Below are 22,342 nucleotides of genomic sequence, written 5' to 3'. Positions count from 1 at the left end.
ACTAAGTCCAATTGTTTTTTGGGGAAGCCAAATATAAAGAAGAAACTATTAAAAGGTCATTTTAAAGCAAAGCATATGTATTCTCAATGTGAATGTTTAAGTATTTCCATAGGAAAAATACAAGATTGATTAACAAGTCAGGGGATGCATAACAGAAATCAAGATTCATTGGGAAAAAATGGATAGGGTATGTTTTCTTCTAGTTTCTTAAACAGAGCTTGTTCAATGGTGCTAATAAGCATACCAAATCAAATTCTGATCTCTTTATGCCATCTGTGAAATACTATTCTTCAATTTATCACTACATTCTAATAAATTTCCTAATCAGATTTCTAATGTGCATGTTGGGTGAAAATGGAAAGTTGAAATGTCCTATAGATTTAATGTATGTTATGTACTTTGCATATATTTATTATATTGTTTTAGTGAGAAAATAAGGATGTGCTTGGATTTGATTGTTTTCTGATTTTTTAATATGGAAGAAAGGTTTCAAATTCAGTTTTGTTTAGGTTTCCACTGCACTTGCACATGATTTGTCTCCTTAAATCCAGTATACTAATTTAAATTATGTCATGAAGGAAAAAAATCTAAACAGACACCACCCTCTCCCTTCTATAGTCTCCTTGAAGACAGCAGGTTACCTCAGCTCCTGGACATAGGAAGAAAGCTGATGCATAAGTTAATTACTCAGGCTAGCTTTTTTGCACACTGCACATTTTCTATCTGTGAAGATTACAAAAGATTGCTATTTATAATTTGATTTTACATACCCTCAAGTTGTAGTGACTAAGAACCCATATCTTACAAATGTGAAGGTTCATCCAAATTTCCTCTGCAACTTGGTCTTTTCAGTTACATCGGTGATCATCTCAGACTGAAGAATTTGCAGGTAATATCATTGGATGCTAATTTCAGATATTAAATGTTATTGATGAGAGTCCTCTTGGGAAGAAGCAAATCTGTTTTCTCACTGACAAGATACAGAAAGATCTGTGGCTAAACCCCTTTTCAGGTCTTTGGTCTAAGGTTTGAAAACGCTTTGCAGATCATAGCCTCACTACAGCCTGAGAAGCAAGAGAACAAAGAAAAATTCTACAGGATTAAAATGGTACCAGACTACTGGTTGAACCAGAGTGTATGTGAGTAGCAGAAGAAGCACTGGAGTCTCTTTATTAGGCTTACTGGTCATGAATGCAAACCAAAGTCCTGTGGAAAGTTATTCAGTGACTTCTGGTTTTCAGACAGTTGAGTTAGATTTTCCTCGGAAGTTATTTACAGCTGTATGTATCCATTGGTGTCAGCACTCTCACTCTAGATTTACAAACAGAATTCAGGCCTCTTTAAACAAAAAAAAAAACCTAAAAGAATTCTGTCTTCAAATTAACAGGTACAAACAAGTGTTTTATCTCTATTAATAATCGAGACTGCACAAGAAAGTCTTTTGCTTCTGAATATCTGATTGTTGGTACTTTTAGAAATATAGTCCTCTTCAACAAAGCCAAAAAGGAGTTCTAATACAGTGCTCTAATGCATCTCATATATCTCTCTGAAAGGCAAGAGAAAGAGCGCAAAGCTTCAGTGCCAACTAAGTCAGGTCGCTGGTGAATTCTCCCTGGGATCAAGTGTCATTATGTGAAACTGGCTGCTCTCGAAGAGAATTTACCCTACTATGTTGATTGGGGAAAGCAATCAAGTACCGCTGGAACCATTTCAATGCATTCTCAGTCAACACTAGCCAGTCACCTAGGCACTGCAACAGAATCCAGCCTTTTACAGAATAACCCCCCCATGGCTAGATCTGATAGTACAAACAAGGCCAGGCTTCCTTTTCAGCAGCGGCATTCAAACCGTTTATGACTTTGACAAGGGCAGCCTCAGTAGCACGGCTGTGCCTGAATCCAGGATGAAATTTATCAAACAATCCGTTACTGTCCAGAATTTCTCTCACTCGCCTTGCCACCACTTTCTCTGGGAGCTTGTAGAAAACCAGCAGGAAAGACAGCATTGCCATTGCTTGTTATGTTGTGCAGGATCCCAGCATGAGGTGAGATAGCTGTGGGCATTGTAATTACTCCCCTTCCAGAAGCAGCCTTTCAGAATTTCCAGGCTGTTGAGCTCCTAAGAGTGGTGTTACCATTACCCAGGTGAAATGCTTGCATGTGTTTCTCTCATCCTATTTAGCTCTGTGCCATTACAGTATATCTCTGCCACCTTTGTCTTTTGTTGCCTTCTCTGAATTTAATTTACTCCAGTTTAGCAGATAATTGCAAAAATGTAAACTCATGCAGTAAAAAAAGGGGGAAAGAATCAAAGTGAATCGATAAAAGCCTTACTTCGTACAGTAATTTATCAGCATCTACTGCAACATAATCTCCTTGGAACTCAGAGCAACCGCTGGTATTTACAGAGTATGGTGTAGCTTAGATTCCAATATACAATTTTAATTATAAGTGCATTCAAAACCACATTTTTCATCTAATTTTTATATTTTATATGAACTAAATACTAAACTACAGCATTTTCTGCTTCATTTACATAATCTACCACTTATACATTATTTCTTACTGTGGTATGGTGCTTTATGAGGATACATTAAAAAAAACTAATAAAAGTTCAATTAAACATCATAAATGTAGCCAAGTGCATATTTTAATACCCTTCAGAGATAATGATGCTGAAGTGTTATAAAAAACCAAACTAGTACTTCCTCAGTGTACAACAATTGCATGTAATAAAAGCAGCTTAAATCATAATTCTAAATATAGGACCAGCTTCACAACTTTAGTAATCTAGACCCTAAAAAGTGGGTGTGCTGGAAAGGAACAGAACAGCAAAATGAGCGACTTCAAAATCTGATCAGAGCTAAGGGGAAATCAGAAAAAGCTGTCATAGCCATGGTTAGCCCATATCTAGTTTTGAAGCTGTGCCAGTAGGCCCTGTAAGAAAATCCTGTAAGAGGAAGAGCAACCATGTAAAGTGAAAAGTAGGTGTATAGAGCCCTGTCTATTTGCTCTTTCATATCAGGACAAGTGTCAGGAGCAGGTCTGACACACTGGGTTACAGATAAGGGTGGTCATCTTGGGGGTAAAGGACAGAGCTGAGTGGGTTTTGTTGTACAAAACAGTGTTCTGCCCTGATGTATCATGGCCTTCTGTACAAGGTGGGTACTCAGTTATGGTACTCTCATGCTCACTATGGCAGAGCCAAGCAGGTCTGGGAAGTTCAGCAGAGTAGCATACAAATGGAGAGGGCAGAGAGAATATTTGTGACACATTTAAATGATAGTGCTATAGGCATTTCAGAAAGACAGAAACAAAGGAGCTGATTGGAGCCTGGCCAAATGTAAGAAAAATTTGCTCAATCACACAACTACGCAACTACTGTCTTGCAGAACTTAGTATAATAAGGTCAATAGCTTAGAGTAGATGAATAGATGAATAGTACAGATACCTAGACAGGTAGTTACTGTTGCCAAAAGTAGCAGCAAAATTAAAGCCTGCCACCTAATTTAAATGAAATGGAGAAGGATAAAATAAGTGGAGATTCCTATGTTGGCAAAAATGCAAAATCCTGCAGACTAACCATGTCAGTGCAGTGAAAATACAAGAGACCATGAGAAGGAATCAAAGTCTACTACAAATTCCTGGGCATGGCCCAGATTCATGACTTAAAGATAACCATGTGAAATCAATATCTAGCCTAAAACATGCAAGGGCAAAGTGTACAAGCAAAGAGATAGGAATGAAAGAAGTATTAACAATAGGGACTTCAGCTTCTGCATTAAAAGGTGAGGGAGAAAACATTACATCCTAGTAGGTAAATTAGTTGTGTCTCCTTCAATGCATGTTAAAGAGATATTCTGAAATCAACTAATTTCAGTTGAAGGCTGGGTAAAAGTCTCCACAGTCAGACCTAGGGAGAGATGGCAGGACCACAGCAGCCCAAATCTATATAGTTTTAAAATACCAAGGAACTACACCTTGAATTCTCAAGAGGCAGCTGAAAACAAAAGGCAGAAAGATGTTTCTGGCAGAGGGACTACATGGCAGCCAGCTCTGATGTTCCCAGCTCTGATGAGTGAGAAGCCAAGGTGTGGGTGAAACTGTTGAGTGAGAGTACATGTGAAACCTAAGTCAATGAATGGGGTAATTCCACTGAGAGGAGCTCACGATCCTGAAACAAAGACTCTGCCCAGGGCTCCTGTCCTTCAATGCCTGTCTAAGAAACTTTAGTAATCATAGGATTTGAAAGAAACTGCAATCAGGCACTAGAAGGTGAGAAAAGCATCTGATAAGGGTTTTGGAAATTCATATTCCTCATGTGTGATAAGTCATCATAGCCCCACATTTGCTAGTGTGATTCATTACCACTGAAGATGCAAATATTCTTTATATGTTGAAGAAATGATCATCCAAGGTTCCAGGTTTCCTTGGGGGATCACAGCCTTTGCCCCTAAGGCCATTACAGTGAGCCTTCTAGTCCAAAAGAGACACTTCTGGGTAAATTTACTGGGGAAAATGGACTTGAAGCATATTCTTCAAATACATGTAAAGATATCTTCCACTGCCACAAGGACAGCAAAGCCGATTTAGGAATTAAGCTGCAGTCATTAGAATATCTCTTATGCACCATAGCTGTGAATCCTGGCATCAAAGGTGATGAAAACCCACACTGCTATGTAATCTGGAACAAGAAGACAAACCTTGGAATGGACTTTCAGCTCTCTGAGGAGAAAGCAATGTTTGACACCAAAACTGAGGAAAACAAGCTCTGTCAAGAACCAGAGGTATGGTAGAATGGTAAGCACCATGGGGGTTTAGATGAGACTTCCTCATATTCAGGATGAGACCTAGACTAGTCAAAGAGCTGTACCGTTTGGAGGATAGTCATCACCTGCTGTAGGAATCTGCTCATTGCTCACCAGTTGCATAGGTGAGGAAAGACTGGGAGAGACTGTCCTCTCTGCTGTTGGGCCCTGGAGGAGAGTTTTCGGAGCCTGATTATAAGACCCTTGTTCTACTCACTGTTATGATTCACTGTGGACTAAAGATATTTTCCAGTCAAGCTGTATAGTAAGGAAAAGGCACATCAAAATCAATTGATGCAAATAAATCCTCTTTCCTGAGTGGCAAAATTATCAGAGGCTATTTCAGATCTGAGTCTGTCAATAAAACCGTTACTTGGCTGTCTGTGCAAGTGAAATAAGCAGGGCAAGGATACCAGCTCCGTAGTCTGATCATCCATGCTGTTTAATTGCAAATCTCCCTGGCATAGTTTTGAGCTCAGTCCCAGACAATGCCTGGGTACAGCTGGGGGATAGTACATGCCAGGGACTATTCTCAGGAGGCAGACAGTGTTCTTTATTGTGGGGAGTGAAGACAGCTTCATCCTATACATCAGCTGTCCCAGACCACCTACCCATAGGAAGAGAGAAGAGTCATGGATGTAGCTTATATGTTGAAATGAGGTCCGCAGTTCTGACCACAGGGACTAGTAGTTATAAATACTTTGCCCCGTGAGAATCTCCTGCTATATCTCATTAAGCACCTATTTCCCACCATACCAAGCTCTCATAAAATGTCCCTAAAAAGAAAGGGTCTTTCAGAGACCAGGCAGATTAATTATCTAATCATGGGAGGCTCACAGGCTAATGTTATTTTCTTATGGGCAGTGTGCACATGAAAAAATTTAGTGTCACAATTAAGAAGGGAAGGAGAGGAAGAATGGGATGATCAGATGAAGTCTTGAAACCCCCCAATGCCAATAATCTGGGAGCAGTCCAAACTAAGCACATGAATTTATGAGAAACTTTGTGTAGTAGTCGTTGGTCTACCTGATCAGTGATTTTTTTAGATTGCTGATCAGAAGAAAGAGGAGCCAAACTCTTTTCCTTGTCTCTGCTCCTGAGGATGTGCTCAGCACTAGGAAAGTCTCTAAATATTTCAGAAGACTAGGAAACCTTGAGGCATTTTGAACAATGCAAAGTGAGATGACTTCCAGATGTCATATGGGAGGCACAACCCAAGAGCACTTTTTCCTTTCTGCTCTGAGGCAGAAGAATGAGGAAGAGAAGACTGAAAATGAGTGACTTTGGGCTCAAGCAGAATAAAAGAGATATGCTAAGAAGTTATCTTTATGAGCTTGATGCATAACACATTTACAGGTTGAATATTTTCCAGGTATGTGGTTTCCTGGTTGACAAACAAACCAGAAATTCTCTCTCACATCAGGATATTTCCCATGGACAATGTAAAGCTGGTGGGTGTGTGTAGCCTCTAAATCCATAAGAATAAAAAAAAAATCAACAAAAAATGATTTTAAAAAAAGCTGAAAAAGATGCATTATCTTGCTTGTGTAAGGCCAGAAAAAAAGGAAGATAAATTTAAATGAAGAAGAACCAAACCCCAAGTTGGAAACACAGTGCAAGTGAGAAAATAATCTGAGGAACATGTTCTGATTTAGCCATAAGGAAAACTGGGAAGCTGGGTACACTCTGCTCTTCCTTTATACCACACATGCAGTGTTTTGAGGAGGGTGTGGGACTGTGCCCTTGGGTACTCACAGTATGCTGTGCTTATCACTTCAAGGACAACAGACTTTGTTCTAAATGCAGTTATTGGGAATTCTATCATTCAGTGAAACTACATCAAGACTGAATTTGGCTTGAAGCATTATTATGTAGTCTTGAAAACGTTCTCCTCATGGAGTTAGAAATGGCCTAAAATCCAGGAATTCTTGTTATGAATTAATACTGGTAACAGCATTGGTGTCACTTATACATGTGGCATGCTGGGTACCTCGAAGTATATTTAGAGCAGGCAGTAAACAAAGGCAAACATGGGGAAGTAGAATTTTGCCTGCCTTTTGAATCTATATTTACTTTTATATTGCAATGTATGTGTATACAGCACTCTGCCAATCAAGATATACTTTTATTGACCTACTTGTGTTCCAGTTTATTGCTAGTGACAGCTGTTGTCAATGACCTGGAGAAAACAAATTGGGAATAAAGCCAGAAGACACTGATTGGTCAAAAAAATAGTTATTGTTTTAAATCAAATATAAAGGATTTAGTGTCTTAGAAACTTTAGAGTCTGATTAAAATGAAGAGTCTAAAGCTGTGTCTGGATTACAGTAATTCAGAACTTCTCGGATTATAAAATGAAACACTTCATAGGCATCATTTTGGACAAATGCTGCCATTAGGATTACTACATCATTTTAGACCTACTGTATCACATTTCTTCAAATCCTCTGCTGTGGTACTACATGAATTTGAAAGACACTGGCTGCCATGTTTAGTTTGATCCTTCTAACATGTGAGTCAAATCTGTTGACATTTAACATTTGTAGCCAGTCTAATCTGCTACATTTCAGTGACTTCTCTGCACAGTAATTTCAGAATCAAGGTCTAGAATAGCTGGTATTCTGGTGGTGTTTCCTAGATACAGACTGTGGATAACTATTGTAGTACATGGAAATCTCTCTCCTCTAGTTAGCACAACAGGCATTTAACTATTTCTGTTTTTTTAAGGGCAAATTAAGACATGTTTGGTTCTGTGTTTTATCTTATTTGGCTTTTTAGATTGCTTTCTTTAATGAGCCACAAGTTGCTTGGGGACATTCTACATGAAAGGCACTATACATGAACAGATTAATTGTATCTCTCTCTGAAAAGGTGAAATAGTTTTCTTGAAGATGCCTGCCAGAGAAATCACATGCATCACTAATGGAGAAAGCAAGTGATAAAATACTCTTCAGATGATAGAGATGGTGAAAAAAGTAGTTTCCCTATGACAGTATTCTAGGGGAAGAAACAAAACAAACCAGTCCCCATTTTTGTCAGCATCTTGAAGGAAAATCAGACAAAAATACCATAGTTTTGTTGTAGCTGTTTCTGACTGTGATTTTTTTCTAATCCAAACAGATGAAAATTTCCTACAATTTTCACTTTTATCTGGCACACTGATACCTTTCTGGTTTGTATGTACACATTTAAACTGCAGAAAAATTGAACAGTTGCAAGTAAATCACAGATCCAACCCTAACTATTCTATCTATGATTCTATGATGATAAAGTACTTTAAGAGATATGAAGAGTTAGGTAGCACTTCTAAACAGTTTCAGATTTCCTCGGTGGAGACTGTTGAATGCATGTACTGGAAGAGTTTAAAACATGAAGGGAGGTGGATAAGGAGGGAAAATAAGAATGAATACATGGGAGAGAGTCTTCTCAAAAAGGGGCATAAAAATATATTAAACTCATATCTCCTTATGACTGCCATGAACACACACACAAATTAATCTCACCAACCTTATTTTTTGGACATATAAAACAGTTACATCCTTTTGAAGTCTATGGGAACTATTTTATACTTCATATTAGGAAACTTGGATTCTCTACATGAGAACTTGGAATTCTCTATATGAGAGGCTGCTGTCCCTCAAGTTGTCCCTGAGACCAGGTAGGTGTTGTTGTTATTGTTATTATTATTATTATTGTTAAGTCCCAGTGCTGGTACAAAGCAGTTACTGAGGAAACAAAGCTGTTATCTTGGGCTTTCCTTTGGTATAAAAGAGTTAGACATAAAGTCTGGGAGTGTGAAAGGTATGTCAAGGTCACATAGCTTATGGAGCTCCAGGCAGTATGAAGCACAGCTTAAACAGAACCTCTTCTACAGTAGGCAGAAAAAAAATCACTATTTTCAGGCCAGAACATTACCAGACAAAAACAATCTAGGGTTTCAAATTTCAGTTTCACCTTTATATCTCATCTAAATAATAGCACATCCTAAATGACCCTGGGAAACAAACCAGCAATTTTAATTTACCAAAAGAAAAGAAAGACAATTACAAGCTTAAATTATTTTCAAAGGAGAAGAGCAGGAGATGTTTGAAGGATGTAGTGGAGGTGGGCCAGGTATCTCTCCAGGTACTCATACTAACCACTGCTGTTTCCTACTCTGCCTGCCTGTGTGCTACGTTTCTCTGAGCAGCAGTAGCAATGACAGCAGCAGCACTCAAGGCTCAGAAATGCAAGGCTCCCATATGTCCTCTCCCCTTGCTCCAAATGGTGCACAAGGGAGCCTCTCTCATCCCACCCTGCTATGGTTCTGCATATATTAACAGTCTGATGTGTGCATAGTTAAAGCCAGAGCCTTAAGGGTAATAATAAAGCCTTAATGTCCCTGACCCACCTCTGCCCATGGGCTAAAGAAATCCATTCAAGCTCAGGTCTGCGCCTTCACTCCATGTCCAACTCATTGTAAAATGTTTGTCTTCAGCCCTTTCCCAGCCATGCTTGTGCCTGGCCATGGCCCCCATAGATCTGGACCCTGAGCACTGTCTTCCTGGCTAGACCTCAAATCTGCCTTGTCACTATGCATGCCTGGCAGTCAGTAGGCTGTGCCTGACCCTCACAGGACCTCATCCTGACCTGACACCTCACCTGCCTCATCACCATGGACTTGCCTGAGGATCTAGGTGCTTGGCTGAAGCTGATTCCACTCTTGGGCCTGTCCTGCTCAACTTGCTGGGGTGTTGTGGAACTGCACCCCTGGTTGGCACAGTCATGTGCCACCCCTGCCAGCCATGTTCTGCTCCTTGGGTCCTAGGTCCCTGCCCTTTAGGGAGCAGCCAGTCCTCACTGCTCCCTGATGTTTAAAAGCTTAATTTATGATGAAAAATGAGCTTACATAGAATGTATCATTCATTTCTCAGGGCACAGTATTACTATAGTACTCTGACTACATCTCAGGTCCTGCTGGGCAAAATGTATTTTTCTCTCTTTAGATGCAGAAAATGACATTGTTTTCTTTTTTAAGGTTGTCTGTACTTACATATCATCAAAGGTAAGCTTTGTCCTTCTGCAGTCCCTGGGTGTGCTGGACAGAGGTGACCAAGGCTCTGTTTGAGGCTGTGGCTTATTGCAGAGAAGAGCATTTTCTGAATTGATATGAACTGCTTTCTAGACAGCAAACAGCAGAGAAGACATTGAGGAACTGGCTACTAACTTCAAAAAAAGCAACTAATAAACAATAGATTGTCTTTGCATTGTGTTGTAAATTGGCAGTTAGTTTCCCTACAGTTTTAGCAGGGGTTATGTACAACATCAGCCATGTCACTGATAGCCACAAATTCACAGATATTGCTCAGAGCACTTTGTAAAGGGCTTGAGTTTCAATGTGATATACAGAAGGAACAGAAAAGAAATATTTGTAACTATCAAAACACTCTGAAAACAGAAATAATTAAAGAATAGCTCTGTTGTGACCATTCAGAAGATCAAGTTATATCTCCAGTCTTCAGCTTCCAAACTAGCATTGTACCTTTCCCTGGGAGAGCAAGGCTCATTTGTTTGACTTGTTTCATGCTGCACTGCTGATGTGCCCTTGCTGTATGAATTTGTAGCCCATGGTCCCACTTTCTTTCTGCTTTGGATCCCTGATCAGCTTAAAAGACCACTACCCTGTGCCCAGCAGAAGCAAATCTTCCGGTATAGTCTCACATATTCCCTTAGCTGAAGCCCTGTCTTTCACATGGCCTCATGAGCCCTTTGTCCTACTAAATGACCTGATGCGTGGGCTACTAGATACAGATACAGTGCAGATCAGAGGGGCACAGATTATTTTTGGTTGATAATCACTCAGAAAACACCATGTGATAGAGATGCAATAGCGAAATAGACAAAAAGGCCACTCCCTGTCTTGAGATTTCTGACAGAAGAGATCACTGGACCATCAGCTAGATGTCAGATGGGAAGATGGGATAAAACAAAGCTAACTAACATTTATAGTTCATGAGCTCTCATCTCCTATAGGGTACATCCAGATCAGTTCAGCAGGTTAAAGTTTTCAGATGAATAACCAGATACATAAGAATTCTATGGCAGAGGTTGTTAAAATGTTGACCAAATGGTGCATTGCTAGGGTATGCAGAAAATCTCAGTGAAATACATTTGATAAGGGTGTGGATCATAAAGCAATCACCCTTTACTTTTGATTTCCAGCATATTTGCCTGTGAAGGAATTTAAATTGTTTTCAAGATAGATACCCAGTGAAGACTCGTATCGTTATAATTCTGAATGGGTTATAAACCTCTAAACTTCTGTTTTAGAAGTTAAATGTTTAAAAACTTACGTTTAATCCATAAAAAATATAGTATCGCCTATGACATGTTAAAATGCTTTTTATTGGAATATTTTAATGTAGTTAATTTTAATTCCATTTACCAAAAGTGCAAAGATATTCTTGAAACACATATTTTATGATAACTTGTTTTTTAACATCTCTCCAAAATGAAGACTACAATTACTACTTCCCCCTCCACTTTCAAAAAATAAATATATTTAAGTACATAAACTTAAAATATACTGCGGGGCCAGTTACTCCCACAGCAAAAGTGGCTGGAAGAGACCACTCCTACAACTCAAGTGGTTTGTTTTCTTCAAAGTTGCTTAGGTGCTAACACTTAGGCTTTGAAGCCTCTTACGTATCAACGAGCAAATGCAATAAATAGATACAGGGTAAAATACAGAAATGTTTTTTGTAGCAAGGACAGGAGGGCCTTTCTAAGAAGCAGCAGACTGCCCTAATAGCTTGTCTAGATGCTCCAGCAGTGGACATCAATATGATGGTACCCAAATTCTTCTTCTAGGTATTTCGCACACAGCAGAATAGCTTCAAGGGAGAATATGACAATATTCTGCCCTTAATATTCTACTGGCAGTATCCCATAGGCTGGAGGGTAAAGTATGATTTTGAGAGATGAGAGAAAGATGTGAATTCTCTCAATCAGAAGAGCTAACAGGCTCTTTGCTCCACCATCCTAATTACAGAACCCATACATAAATGGGGGCAGCATCTATCCCTTTCTCTCTGTTCTCTGCAGGCAGTGGCCACTAAGCAGTGTAGTAACATCATCTTACCTGGACAAGCTCTCTGGACACATTTAGCATAAGCAAGATTCTGATAAGAATCTGAATACTTGGGCTCTGATAGAGCTCAGTTGTGAGGATGGTGCTAAGATGTTTACCAGGGTCAATTGTAAGTAGAAGTATCTGAGAAAGCTGGTTTTAAGATGTAGTAACTTATCTGCAGGCACACTCAGGTTTAGGAGTGGCTGAGTAGAGGCCTTATACAGTAGAGAACTTGTGAACCACACTTTTGGATATAGAGGGCTTGCATTATGCCCAAGCAATACTCTGGAGACCTAAAGCCATTTGTTTTGGACCATTAGCTTTTACCTTTTGTTTATGTAGCCTCTGTTGTTTGCCCACTTTACAGCCTGCCCTCTTTCTTTTCTTCCGTGCCTTACTAAACTTGAAACCAGGAAAACTGAACTTATAATACAATATTCATTATTCCTTTTTTTTTTTTTTTGCATAACATTCTGCAAAACTATCACAGACTGCAATACAAAGTGAAAAATATACAGCTAGGCTTTATATTGAGAACAACAGCATACACTTACATTGAAGTCTCCAGGATGTGGCTGCGACTGGATTTCACTCTTATGTTTTTTGCTGGAGGAGATGGAAGGTAATAGACTGCTGCCATTAGGTCTGCTGGAGGAATTTAAATCATCGTTGGAGTATTTGTGTTTTGATGCATCAGAGAGGGGAGAGACAGGTGACCGAAGCATTTTCTCATTTTTATTTATTGGTATTGCCAAGCTGGAAATGGAAATTACAGTAATGGAGTGTCACAAAGCTGGCTTTGAGAAAGGTAAATGTTTTATATATTACCAAAACTTTGAATTTAAAACCTGCTGGCAGGATAAAGTCTATTGGTATATGGAAACAAGCTTATAGTATTGGGACCAAGAGCTCATTTACAAATTTGTATCATGTTTCTCGTCTTTCCCTTCAAGGGAAATTGTAATTCTGGAGTTAATATAAAGTCTGTATCAGAGTACTTGGAAAAAAAAAAAAACAACCCAGAGATAAATGGCCACTTGCTCACCGTTTCTTAAGGGATAGCTGGAGACGAAGATTAGGTTCTGATGTGTAAGTTCAGGTTATAGAGTCCTATTTCACCATTACAGGTGACAATTTATAAGCCATGGCAATAAAACCATATGTGAACTAAAACAGGAGATGTGTTTAAAGATGACTGGCTTGTCTTTGCGTTCAATGTCCAGCCTTTGGTAGCACTGTTTATACTAATCTAATGCAGATTTTGAAGACAAAGAAAGATAGGCTGGTAGTGCAGACAAAAGGAAACATATGCAAACAGTAGACTGTGAAATGTGAGCTGCTCTGTCTTCTAAAGTAGAAAGCTGTAACACAGTATTTTCAGCTTTCATTTATTTGGGGGAAGCTCTGGATGAGAAGTCAGAAAGACTGTAAAAATATGCCAGAAATTAACTTCAGATGCACTAACCTGAAGAAAATATTTAGCTGAAAATGTTAAAGCAACACACAGAAATGAAAGTTTTTCTTTAAGGAGACAGTTTGCATTAAGACTAAACTTGGTGATTAAGGTCAGACAGACTATTTTAACACAAAGCCTTTCTTTGTCACATTCCCCTTTATTCAGCCTATTACATTTTATGGACAATTCTCACTTCTTTATAGTTACTGTATCAGACAATATACGCTTAATAGAATCACAAAAAAAAGAGTATGGTACAAACTATACTTCATTTCTGCACATAATTTCAGAGAACAGAGCTAATTAAATGTGCTCTTATAAGACATTTGTCCATTTATCTGGCAAGTCTTTAAAACTAGCTGTGAAAAAGGCTATGAATAGTAATTCAGAACCTTTCCTGTTTCCTATAGTGTAGTACCTTGAAAACACAACATGAACCGTTTTGCTTTTAATGACCAATGCTGTTTACTAAAGCAAGAATCAGGGTGTGTAAGACGAACAACTGTGCCCTTCTTCTCCCCCCTAAGAAAAATAAGATATTTAGCACTATTTTGAATGTGCAGGCTGATGCTGTCATTTCTTTTCCTTTTTTCAGACAGAAACCTATACCTTGGCTAGCCATGTTTATACATCACTGTCAAAATGCAGGCCTAAAGCATCCAGGAGAAGCCATAGCTCTTTGGAAGTGTACCCAGCCTCAAAAACTTGGCCCAGAGCTTGTGAGCAATAGCTGCAATTTCTATTTGTGCTGCAGACCTACATGGCCTTCAGCACATTGTGTAGGCCCACCTAAATGTATTCTGAGCAGTCAAACTGTAGCAGGACAATTATCCAGTACTCAGAAGCCATGCAGGACAACCTACAGTGGGCTGTTATCTGCTTGGACTAGGCAGATAGTGGCATCCAACGTAGGTATGAGATATTTGGGGTATCTCTGCCTGACATTGTGGTCTTCACTGTCAAACAGGACCCTGCATAGTCTGCCCCTCAGACTGTAATTCCATAAGAAAATGCTTGTGTCTGAAAGTGGTTTTGCTCCTCTCTTTGCTACCAGCCCTTGGCTGTGCTGACAAAACTGTGTGTGGCTCTGCTGTAATCCAGCCAAAAAAAAAAAAAGGAAAAATAAAATAAAATATAATAACCAATTCTGTTTTCAAACAAGTTCCTTGAGTGAATTTACAGGTGTCCCTCCACCAGCTATGGTGGCATAACTGGTCCTGATATCTACACCACTGGTTTAGCTACAGCCTTAGTAGCTCATCCTCAGCTGGGGGAATATTAGCATTTGATATCATGTCCTACAGTAGCATAAACCACAGAAACATGTTGGAAGCAGGGCAGATCAGGGAAGAATTAGGAGGCAAATACACATTTAAGACCTTCCTCTTTGTTTCTTTAATGTACAGTTGCTACCAGGAGTACTGAAAATAATGTCAAGTAAAACACAAATTATTGTCCCGCTTCCAGGAAACACAGAATTAACCCTGTGACACAGCAAGCTATAACAGCCACGGTATTCTCTGAAAATGAATGCGACGCAAAACATATGACACTGCGGTAACGGGAATGGCATGCCTGCATGCAATCACCCACAATAAAGCAAACTGTTCTGTGTATTGTTTTCACTTTATGAAACATATGTGACATGTCAGGACAAAGAAATTGAATGCATATTTTTAAATAAGCACTATATATATCTTGGTGCTCTCCATGATTTCTTCCAGAATTAATGACAGGACTTGCTCAAACCCATCAGTGAGGTGTACAATAGAAAAGCCTACTCCAGTAAATACAAATATTTAAGTTTAGCAGTTTCACCTCAAGAGATACCATGATACTATCAGAAAATTATTTCTTTTTTAATACTGATGACTAGCATGTACTAGGCAGCATGCAGCTGAACTCTGAAAAGGTGCATATCTAAGTTTGACTGCTGGAAGCCTCCAGAGAAACATGGTATGGTTGATCTGACATTGATAGGGGTCTGTGTGCATAAATCGTGCCACCAGATGCTAAATATTCATTATTTGTTTCATGCCTTGTATTCTTTAAAAATCTCATTGTTTTTAAAGTCTGAGTTTCTTGTCCTAAAATACTTATTAATTATACTGAATAGATTACTTGTAATCTCCAAAATACTGTATCTCAAATATATTCTGGAATTGAGTATTGCAGTCATTGTTACGAACATTTTCCTCAATCTTCTCTATAGACTTTATAGATAATTGTGTTTATACAGCCAAACTTTAAGTCTGAAGCTCACTATGCTGTAAGAAAAGGCTATAGATGGTAGGTGAATTGGTACCTACAACACAGTGTTTGTGAGTACATCTAGGAGAGTCGTTCTGCTATAGCTATAATTACTCATTCAGTGAACCTCACAGTTGAACTCACAACTTCTCTGTGCAATAGGACAAAATGCAAGTGTATAAATGTGTCAGAAGCTGCTAACTTGTTCATTAAACCAGAAAAAATGAGAATGTAGTGGGTAATTTTTCAACATAAAATGTGATAATTAAAAAATAAATCCTATTAAATGAAAAAAATAACACAACATTAAACTGCAACTAGTTGTATGACTTAGTGGTAAATAAGAAGGAAAATGCTTACCTATTTTCATTCATATTGCAGTGATTTGCTGTTGCGATGCTGTGGGCAGAGGCAGCTAATCGTGAAGAACTCTCTCGCTCTAAGTGAGCCTTCTTGATGTCTCTGCACTCTTCCTCATTCTCACACTGAATGAAGAGAAAAACAATAAACTTGTAGGTTTTGCATTTCCTACAGATCCAAAAGTAGTTCAACAAGTCAGGGGCTGGTATGTTCTGGTATACTGGTATGAATCATGACACTTTCTTTGATCATATAACTAACATGGTTCAGAGATGATTGCTCCGTGTCTTTAAAAAAATCAAATCTGAAGAGGTAGTGTGTGAATAAAGGAGCAGAATACAAAACCTGAATTGTTTCCACCACTTCCCCACTTGCACCTTGGGACTTTTTTTTCTTTATATTTCCCTCTCTGCCCATCTATGATTCTATGATCTCCTGTGCACTTTTCTCTTGCCTCAAACTTACACCTCTTTTGTCTCTCTCTGTTTCTTGGTATCAGTGATTATGCCTATACTAGTAAATGCAACAGATCTGCAACTGGTCTTGAGTCCAACTGGCATGGCACAGCTGGCACCCATGCATTCCTCTTGCTCCTCCTTCAAGACAGGGTATGCCACATTCAGACTGCCTTTTAGGAAGGCACCTTAGTCTTGTACTGAGCAATGTCCTGTTACTGTCTGGAAAAACAGAAAGTAACTCAGGACAAAACCATGTCAGCAAGCATGTTAACAGTTACACAAAGCTGGTGACTGTGTGCCACCGCTTGGGACTGCATCCTGTCCCTATGCGGCCTGCTGGTGTGAACATAGCCAATATTTCCTGACACTATTTAATTTCATGTTATGTCCTTAAAAATTCCATCATTAGCTCCCAAAGGCTCTGCTTTCCCAATCTGCTGCAAAGTCCACATCCTGTTCCACTTCTAACACTTCCCTAATTTACGGTGGTGCCTGAGTTTTACTTGCGATTTGTTGATCCTGCTGCATGTATTGCATTGCTGCATGGCAACAGCATTTTCTGTGTTATCCCCTGCCGCTGTGGCTGCTGCTACAGGATTAACATTGTGGCTTACACTCCACAGGAGTGAAGATCTTATACCTCAGAGCTTAACCATCCTCCTCTGTCTCCAATTTACCCTTCTTCTTGAGATCATGACAGAGGTGGAAATGACAAGGACCTTTCATAAATTTTGCAGTTATGCCTGATAATCTGTTCTTATTAGTCTTATTCATGAAGTCTCTTGGAAAGAAGGATCACATAGTTGTGCATAGCAGCTGTCCCATGGAGGGTCACCAGCTCGTGGTACTCCAGGAATGTTTTGTATTTATTATATCACTTAAACTACCACCAAAAGCAGTGCTTTAAGACAGAAGAGTAAAAGTGAGTATGTGCCACAGGAAGTCAGATTAAGCATTTCAAGAATGACTGCTTTTATTTTGCTCTTCTATCATGTCCTCCAATGTCCTTCCGGGTGTCCAGCCTGGCACTGTCACACTGGCATCTCTTATGGCCTAAACCAGAAATATTTTGCTTTTGCCACTCCTTCTTCACCTCTTTCCCATCATTTTGTACTGTGCAATTACTTCCATGCTACTTCCTAAAGAAAAGGCAGACAAACACATCTCAAAGCTTATCAGAGCTCTCTGTTATGGCTCTACAGGTGGACAGGACAGGTTTGCCACGTTTCAGATACTAAAAAACCCCTCAAAAATGGAAAAAAGGATAAAAAAGGAAACACTCCTTTAAATAAACAGCCCTAAAAGCATACACATCAATTTGCACATGTATGGTAGCTCAGAGGGTGACAGTAAAAACTGTCCAGAAATTGGCCAGATGGTGATTCCAGTTCAGAGTGACTTTTGCAGTCAAATCAGTACAAACGGACACATAAGCCTCCTCAGTGGACAGCTGTGGCCATGGGATGGAAGGCGCTTTTCACCACTCCAAATGCCCAGCTTTGGAGAGAAGCCTCAGGAGAGAAAACTATACTAGTAAAGATGCAGCGCATCCACTAAGGTGTGGAAAGCCATGTGCCAGCAACAAACACCGTCTCCAAGGGGCTGTGATTCCTCGTGGCCAGGAGTTTTATCACCTCCTGGGATGGTGTCTCCTGAGCAGCTTGGCCGGCTCCTATGCAGTGAGTGGGGTCAAACCCCAGCTCTGAAGTGCCAGCCTGGAGACAACACCACCATTGAGCACTGGATGTGGGCACAGACGATGCTTGCCTCCGACTTGCTGGAGGCTCCCCCACCCACCCCTATCAGTCCCCTTGAAGCTCACCTTGCGTTTCCTTCTAGATTTCGGTACACCTTTCTCTGTGGGGGGGTCAGCACTACTACCCTGCGGGAGGCTGGCCGCCTGGTTTGCTCCGGCGCTCATGGCCAGCGGCTCTTCAGGCAAACGCTCTGGAATCCTGGACAAAAGAGCCAAGTCAATGTTGACCCACAGTGACTTTACCTCATCACTGTCTTTCAGAGGAGACAGGAGCTCATTCCTACCGAAAGGAACCAGGGTGTAAAACTGGTCCTCCAGCTCCTTTGCTATTTCACTACTAGTCCTGGCATTAATGGAGCCAAAGGCACTGCAGCCACCGTGGGGTTTGCTGGCGGCGCTGGTCCCCGCGTCCTTGCTGCGCGGCTCGGACCCGGCCGCCACGGGCGCCTTGGGCAGCGGGCGCTCCTCCCGCTCCGACTCGGAGCCCGAGTCAGAGGAGGATGATGAGGATGAAGACTCGGTCTCGATGAACTCCTTGGACTTAGGCGCCGTTTTGCTTGGCCCCCGGGCCCGGCGCTTCTCGCTGGTTGCGGCCTGGCGGGGCTCCCGGCGGTGCGCCGCTCTGCAGCCACTGCCGTTGGTGCTGCCGCCGCCAGGCCGGGCCCTCGGTGCCTCGCCAGCAGTGCTCTCCACAAAGCTGTGGCTCCCGGGGGGCTCCTCCGCGCTGGGGCAGTGGGGGCCGTCCCCGGCAGAGGTCCTCTCGGCCCGCCGCGGTGCCTTCTTCCCTGCCGCCCGCCTTGCAGGCCCACCGTCGGCCGCGGGAGGTGACTTCTGCCGGCTGCCCTTGCTGCCCGGTGCTTTGTTGGCGGTCCTGGGCCGCGGTCCGTCCCCGGTGGTGGTGGTGGTGGCGGTGGTGGTGGCGGTGGTGGTGGCACGGACCTCCCCGCTGCGGTGCTCGGCTGGGCCGGTGGCTGGGGTCTTCTCGCTTTCCTGCTGCTCTGCCTTCACACGGCTGTAGTAAGGGTGGGCTTCCAGTGCTGGGCCGTCATGGTGGGTCAGGATGGGTGCTTTGTGTGGGGTGACTTTATTCAGCCACTTGTCCAGCTGCCACTTGTTGGATGAGGGTGGCTCGGGCTGAAAGGGAAACAGATGGCAATGAGCTTAGTCCTGAGACCCTGCTGCCCTCGTCCCAGGGGGGACACCAAAACACTGGGTCTCCTCTGGTCAAAGAGCCTTCTGCAAGACACAGCAACCCCTTGGCACGGGCCCTGGAGTGGGACACGTGGGGCACGCTGTGCAAGAAGGAGTATTTTTGGTTTCAGAATGAGGTTGGGAAGGAGGACAGCTTCTGTGATTCATCATTTCTAAGGATGATTCATGTAGTGCTACCGGCATCAGCTTTACTGGGAAATGTTCCCAAGTTTCCAAATAGAAGAAAATGTAAGGGCAAAAGGAAGGGAGGAAAACAAGGCAGAGGTACAGCTAATGCTAAGGGAGGATAGCTAGTAGGACAGCTGGGGATATGCATTTTGTGTCCCAGGCCACAGCAATAAATACATGATGTACTTAAAAAGTACACAAAAAGGCATGTAGTGGGGATTTGAAGGGCTAACCAGATGATTCATGTCATCTGGCTGGTACTGATGTTATAATCTTGTGAGATCCCACAAACATTTGTTGTGTGGTGGTACTGTCAAGTACTCATTTTGTGAGTACTGTGGCTGCTAGCTTTTCTCTTTGTTCCTGTCACAACATGACGAAGTTGTAAGAGAGCATCTAAGCCATAATGCTGTTTGGACAGCAAATAAGTGGGATCATCATAATTTCAAAGGTAACCACAGCTCAGACAATGTTATTTCAGAACAACATGTAAGTGTTTTCTATTGCTTCTTGCAATCAGTAATTTGAATGTAATAAAATGAATGGGAAAGACAAATAAACCCAAAAGAAACAAACGATGGAATAGATGGCCAGCCATAACCTAGCCCCACAGAAGCCAATGTGAAAAATCTCCTAATTTCCTTACCTGGAACCAAAATCTGATCCACTAGGTTACTGCATATGGATAATCAAAAAGTGTGTTGTGAATCTAACATGGAAACCATCAATACTCTGGAAGAAAGTTTGCTCAAGAAAGAATACCTGCAGACTAACTTGAAAGAGTCTTTTATTTTACTCCTTATTTAAAGTAGGTGCCTGGGGGCAGCACAGATTTCCTGAACAGCCAAGGGTGTCTCTGGAATCATCCATTGAGAGTTGTATTCACTCTACATGGAGCAAAGGCTCCTAAAATAAGCAAGAAGTTAAGACATTGGAATTCATATGATACAACTATTTCTTCTTGCAAATGTGTCTAATTCACTTATTACTGAGCCAGCCAATACCTATGGGAAGTTTGCTGGATTGCCTTGTATTTGTTTTTCCTTCAGCATACTCCCTAGTATCTTAGATGAGGAATTTCTTCCCTGAGCTGTAAATCTTGAAAATGGATGGGTAGTATTTCTCTTGGATGTAGATATATTTTTACAACTCTTTACTCTTTATCTAAAATAAACAGCATGTTTTTGATTGCTGCTGAAAATACAGATAGATTTGTTTGGTGCCATTCGTTGTACACATACTGAATTTAATAGATATATAGTTAAAAGTTCACTATACATGGAAGTCTTTCCACTGTTCAGGTGTATTTAAGAAAAGGACATACATCAGAAGCATGTGGGGAAAAATATACCACTGTCCATAAGTATAGGTCAGAGTGAATATAGTTCAAAAAAACCTTCCAGCTTTCCTGTTAAATCCCATTCTGTCTATGTACCTTGTAATTCTGGAAAACAGTAGTTCACAGAATATGGATTTCAAGGGATTACAGTAAACCAGCAGAAAACAGTGATTAAGTGCTACAGTGTCATAACTTGGCAACGTGGTACTTTCCTAGAATGATATGTCTGCTATTTAGGCAGAGTAACTACAGTCTCACCAACCTATAAGCCAGCTGTGAAGTCTAATAAAAAAGATCAACAATGTTGCCAGATTTACTAATTTTGTCAGGAGTTTCAGGACACTCATTATTTTTTCTATAAAGCCTTGGCTCTCAGAATCATGGGCTTAGATGCATTTCTTGGGTTTATTTAAATAAAAAATCAAATCCTTATGGCTTCTGAATAAAACCCTGGGACGCGTGTCCTAAAAAAACCACCCTTTAAGATTCATCTGCTAAAAGTAAAAAGCCTGCAGGCCATCAGGTAAATGAAAAGAATCTAAATTTAAAAAAAAATCTGAATTTTAAAACATTTTTTTAAATATTTTTGGGCCCTGGTACAGTTTTGTCAGTGTGCATGAGTGATGCCAGTTCACTTTTGGAAGTAATATATGCAATTGATTGCTCTAACTGAAAAGTACTGTTCTTAGAAATCACTTAAAAAATGAGGCACCTTGAAAGAGAACAAATCGTGATAGCCAAGAATGAAGAGCAGGCCTGATAAAAAAAGGGATTATGAAAACTCACTTGAAGTTTTCACCAGTCCACTTTACATGCCTGACTGCAATTATTTGTGGGAGAAAAAGAAAATCCCTGATTCTGCAGTCCACATGCCATTCTATGGAAGACAAGTTAGTTTGCTCAAAGTGGGAAGTTTTCAGCTGCATGTAAGAATGGAAATACATATAAATATATATACAGAATGGTCAGATAACAGAATGGTCTCTGTCCCTTGGTTTTCGTGTCATGGAAATATGCTGCCCTCAAGGCCTTGTAGAGAACCAGGCAGTTTTGAATTGAGGTAAAGCTGGTGGTTCCCAGATGGGCAGCTGTAATAGGAATAACAGTCTGTGATAAAGCTGACTTGCAAGGAAATGTGGACTTGGCATGAAAACCCAAATCAAGAAACTTCACAAGACAAAGATAGTTTCAGGGATCAATGCACCACAGACGTACACATGTGCCAGGCTTCATCGAGAAACAGAAGGATGTGATACACTTCCTTAAAAATTGTGGGTGGATTCATCTGTACAACATAGACACCTATATCTCAGCTAGTCAACGAGTTCCTTCTCCAGTCAGTGGACTAGTCTTCTAGGGTGTGAAAAAATCCCTCTTGAAATAGACGTCTAAAATAGGCCAGATGAGCTGGGCCCTAAAAATGTG

At 40.8% G+C, this 22,342-nt stretch overlaps 1 protein-coding gene across 1 annotated transcript in view; it reads right to left on the bottom strand.

Annotated features, from left to right (window-relative positions):
* Positions 1 to 22,342, bottom strand: part of AFF3 (ALF transcription elongation factor 3) — a 321,016-nt gene that overhangs the window by 17,482 nt on the left and 281,192 nt on the right. Inside the window, exons 11-14 of the mRNA XM_034074643.1 lie at positions 18,265 to 19,332; positions 15,985 to 16,109; positions 12,473 to 12,674; positions 9,840 to 9,967 (exon numbers count right to left, since the gene is read on the bottom strand). Coding sequence (XP_033930534.1) covers positions 9,840 to 9,967; positions 12,473 to 12,674; positions 15,985 to 16,109; positions 18,265 to 19,332 — 1,523 coding nt within the window. The remainder of the gene's footprint in view (positions 1 to 9,839; positions 9,968 to 12,472; positions 12,675 to 15,984; positions 16,110 to 18,264; positions 19,333 to 22,342) is intronic.

Source organism: Melopsittacus undulatus, chromosome 2 (genome assembly GCF_012275295.1).
Source record: "Melopsittacus undulatus isolate bMelUnd1 chromosome 2, bMelUnd1.mat.Z, whole genome shotgun sequence".
NCBI lineage: Eukaryota > Metazoa > Chordata > Aves > Psittaciformes > Psittaculidae > Melopsittacus > Melopsittacus undulatus.
The sequence above is the reverse complement of the archived record's forward strand: the minus strand, read 5'-3'. Positions and strand labels throughout refer to the sequence as shown.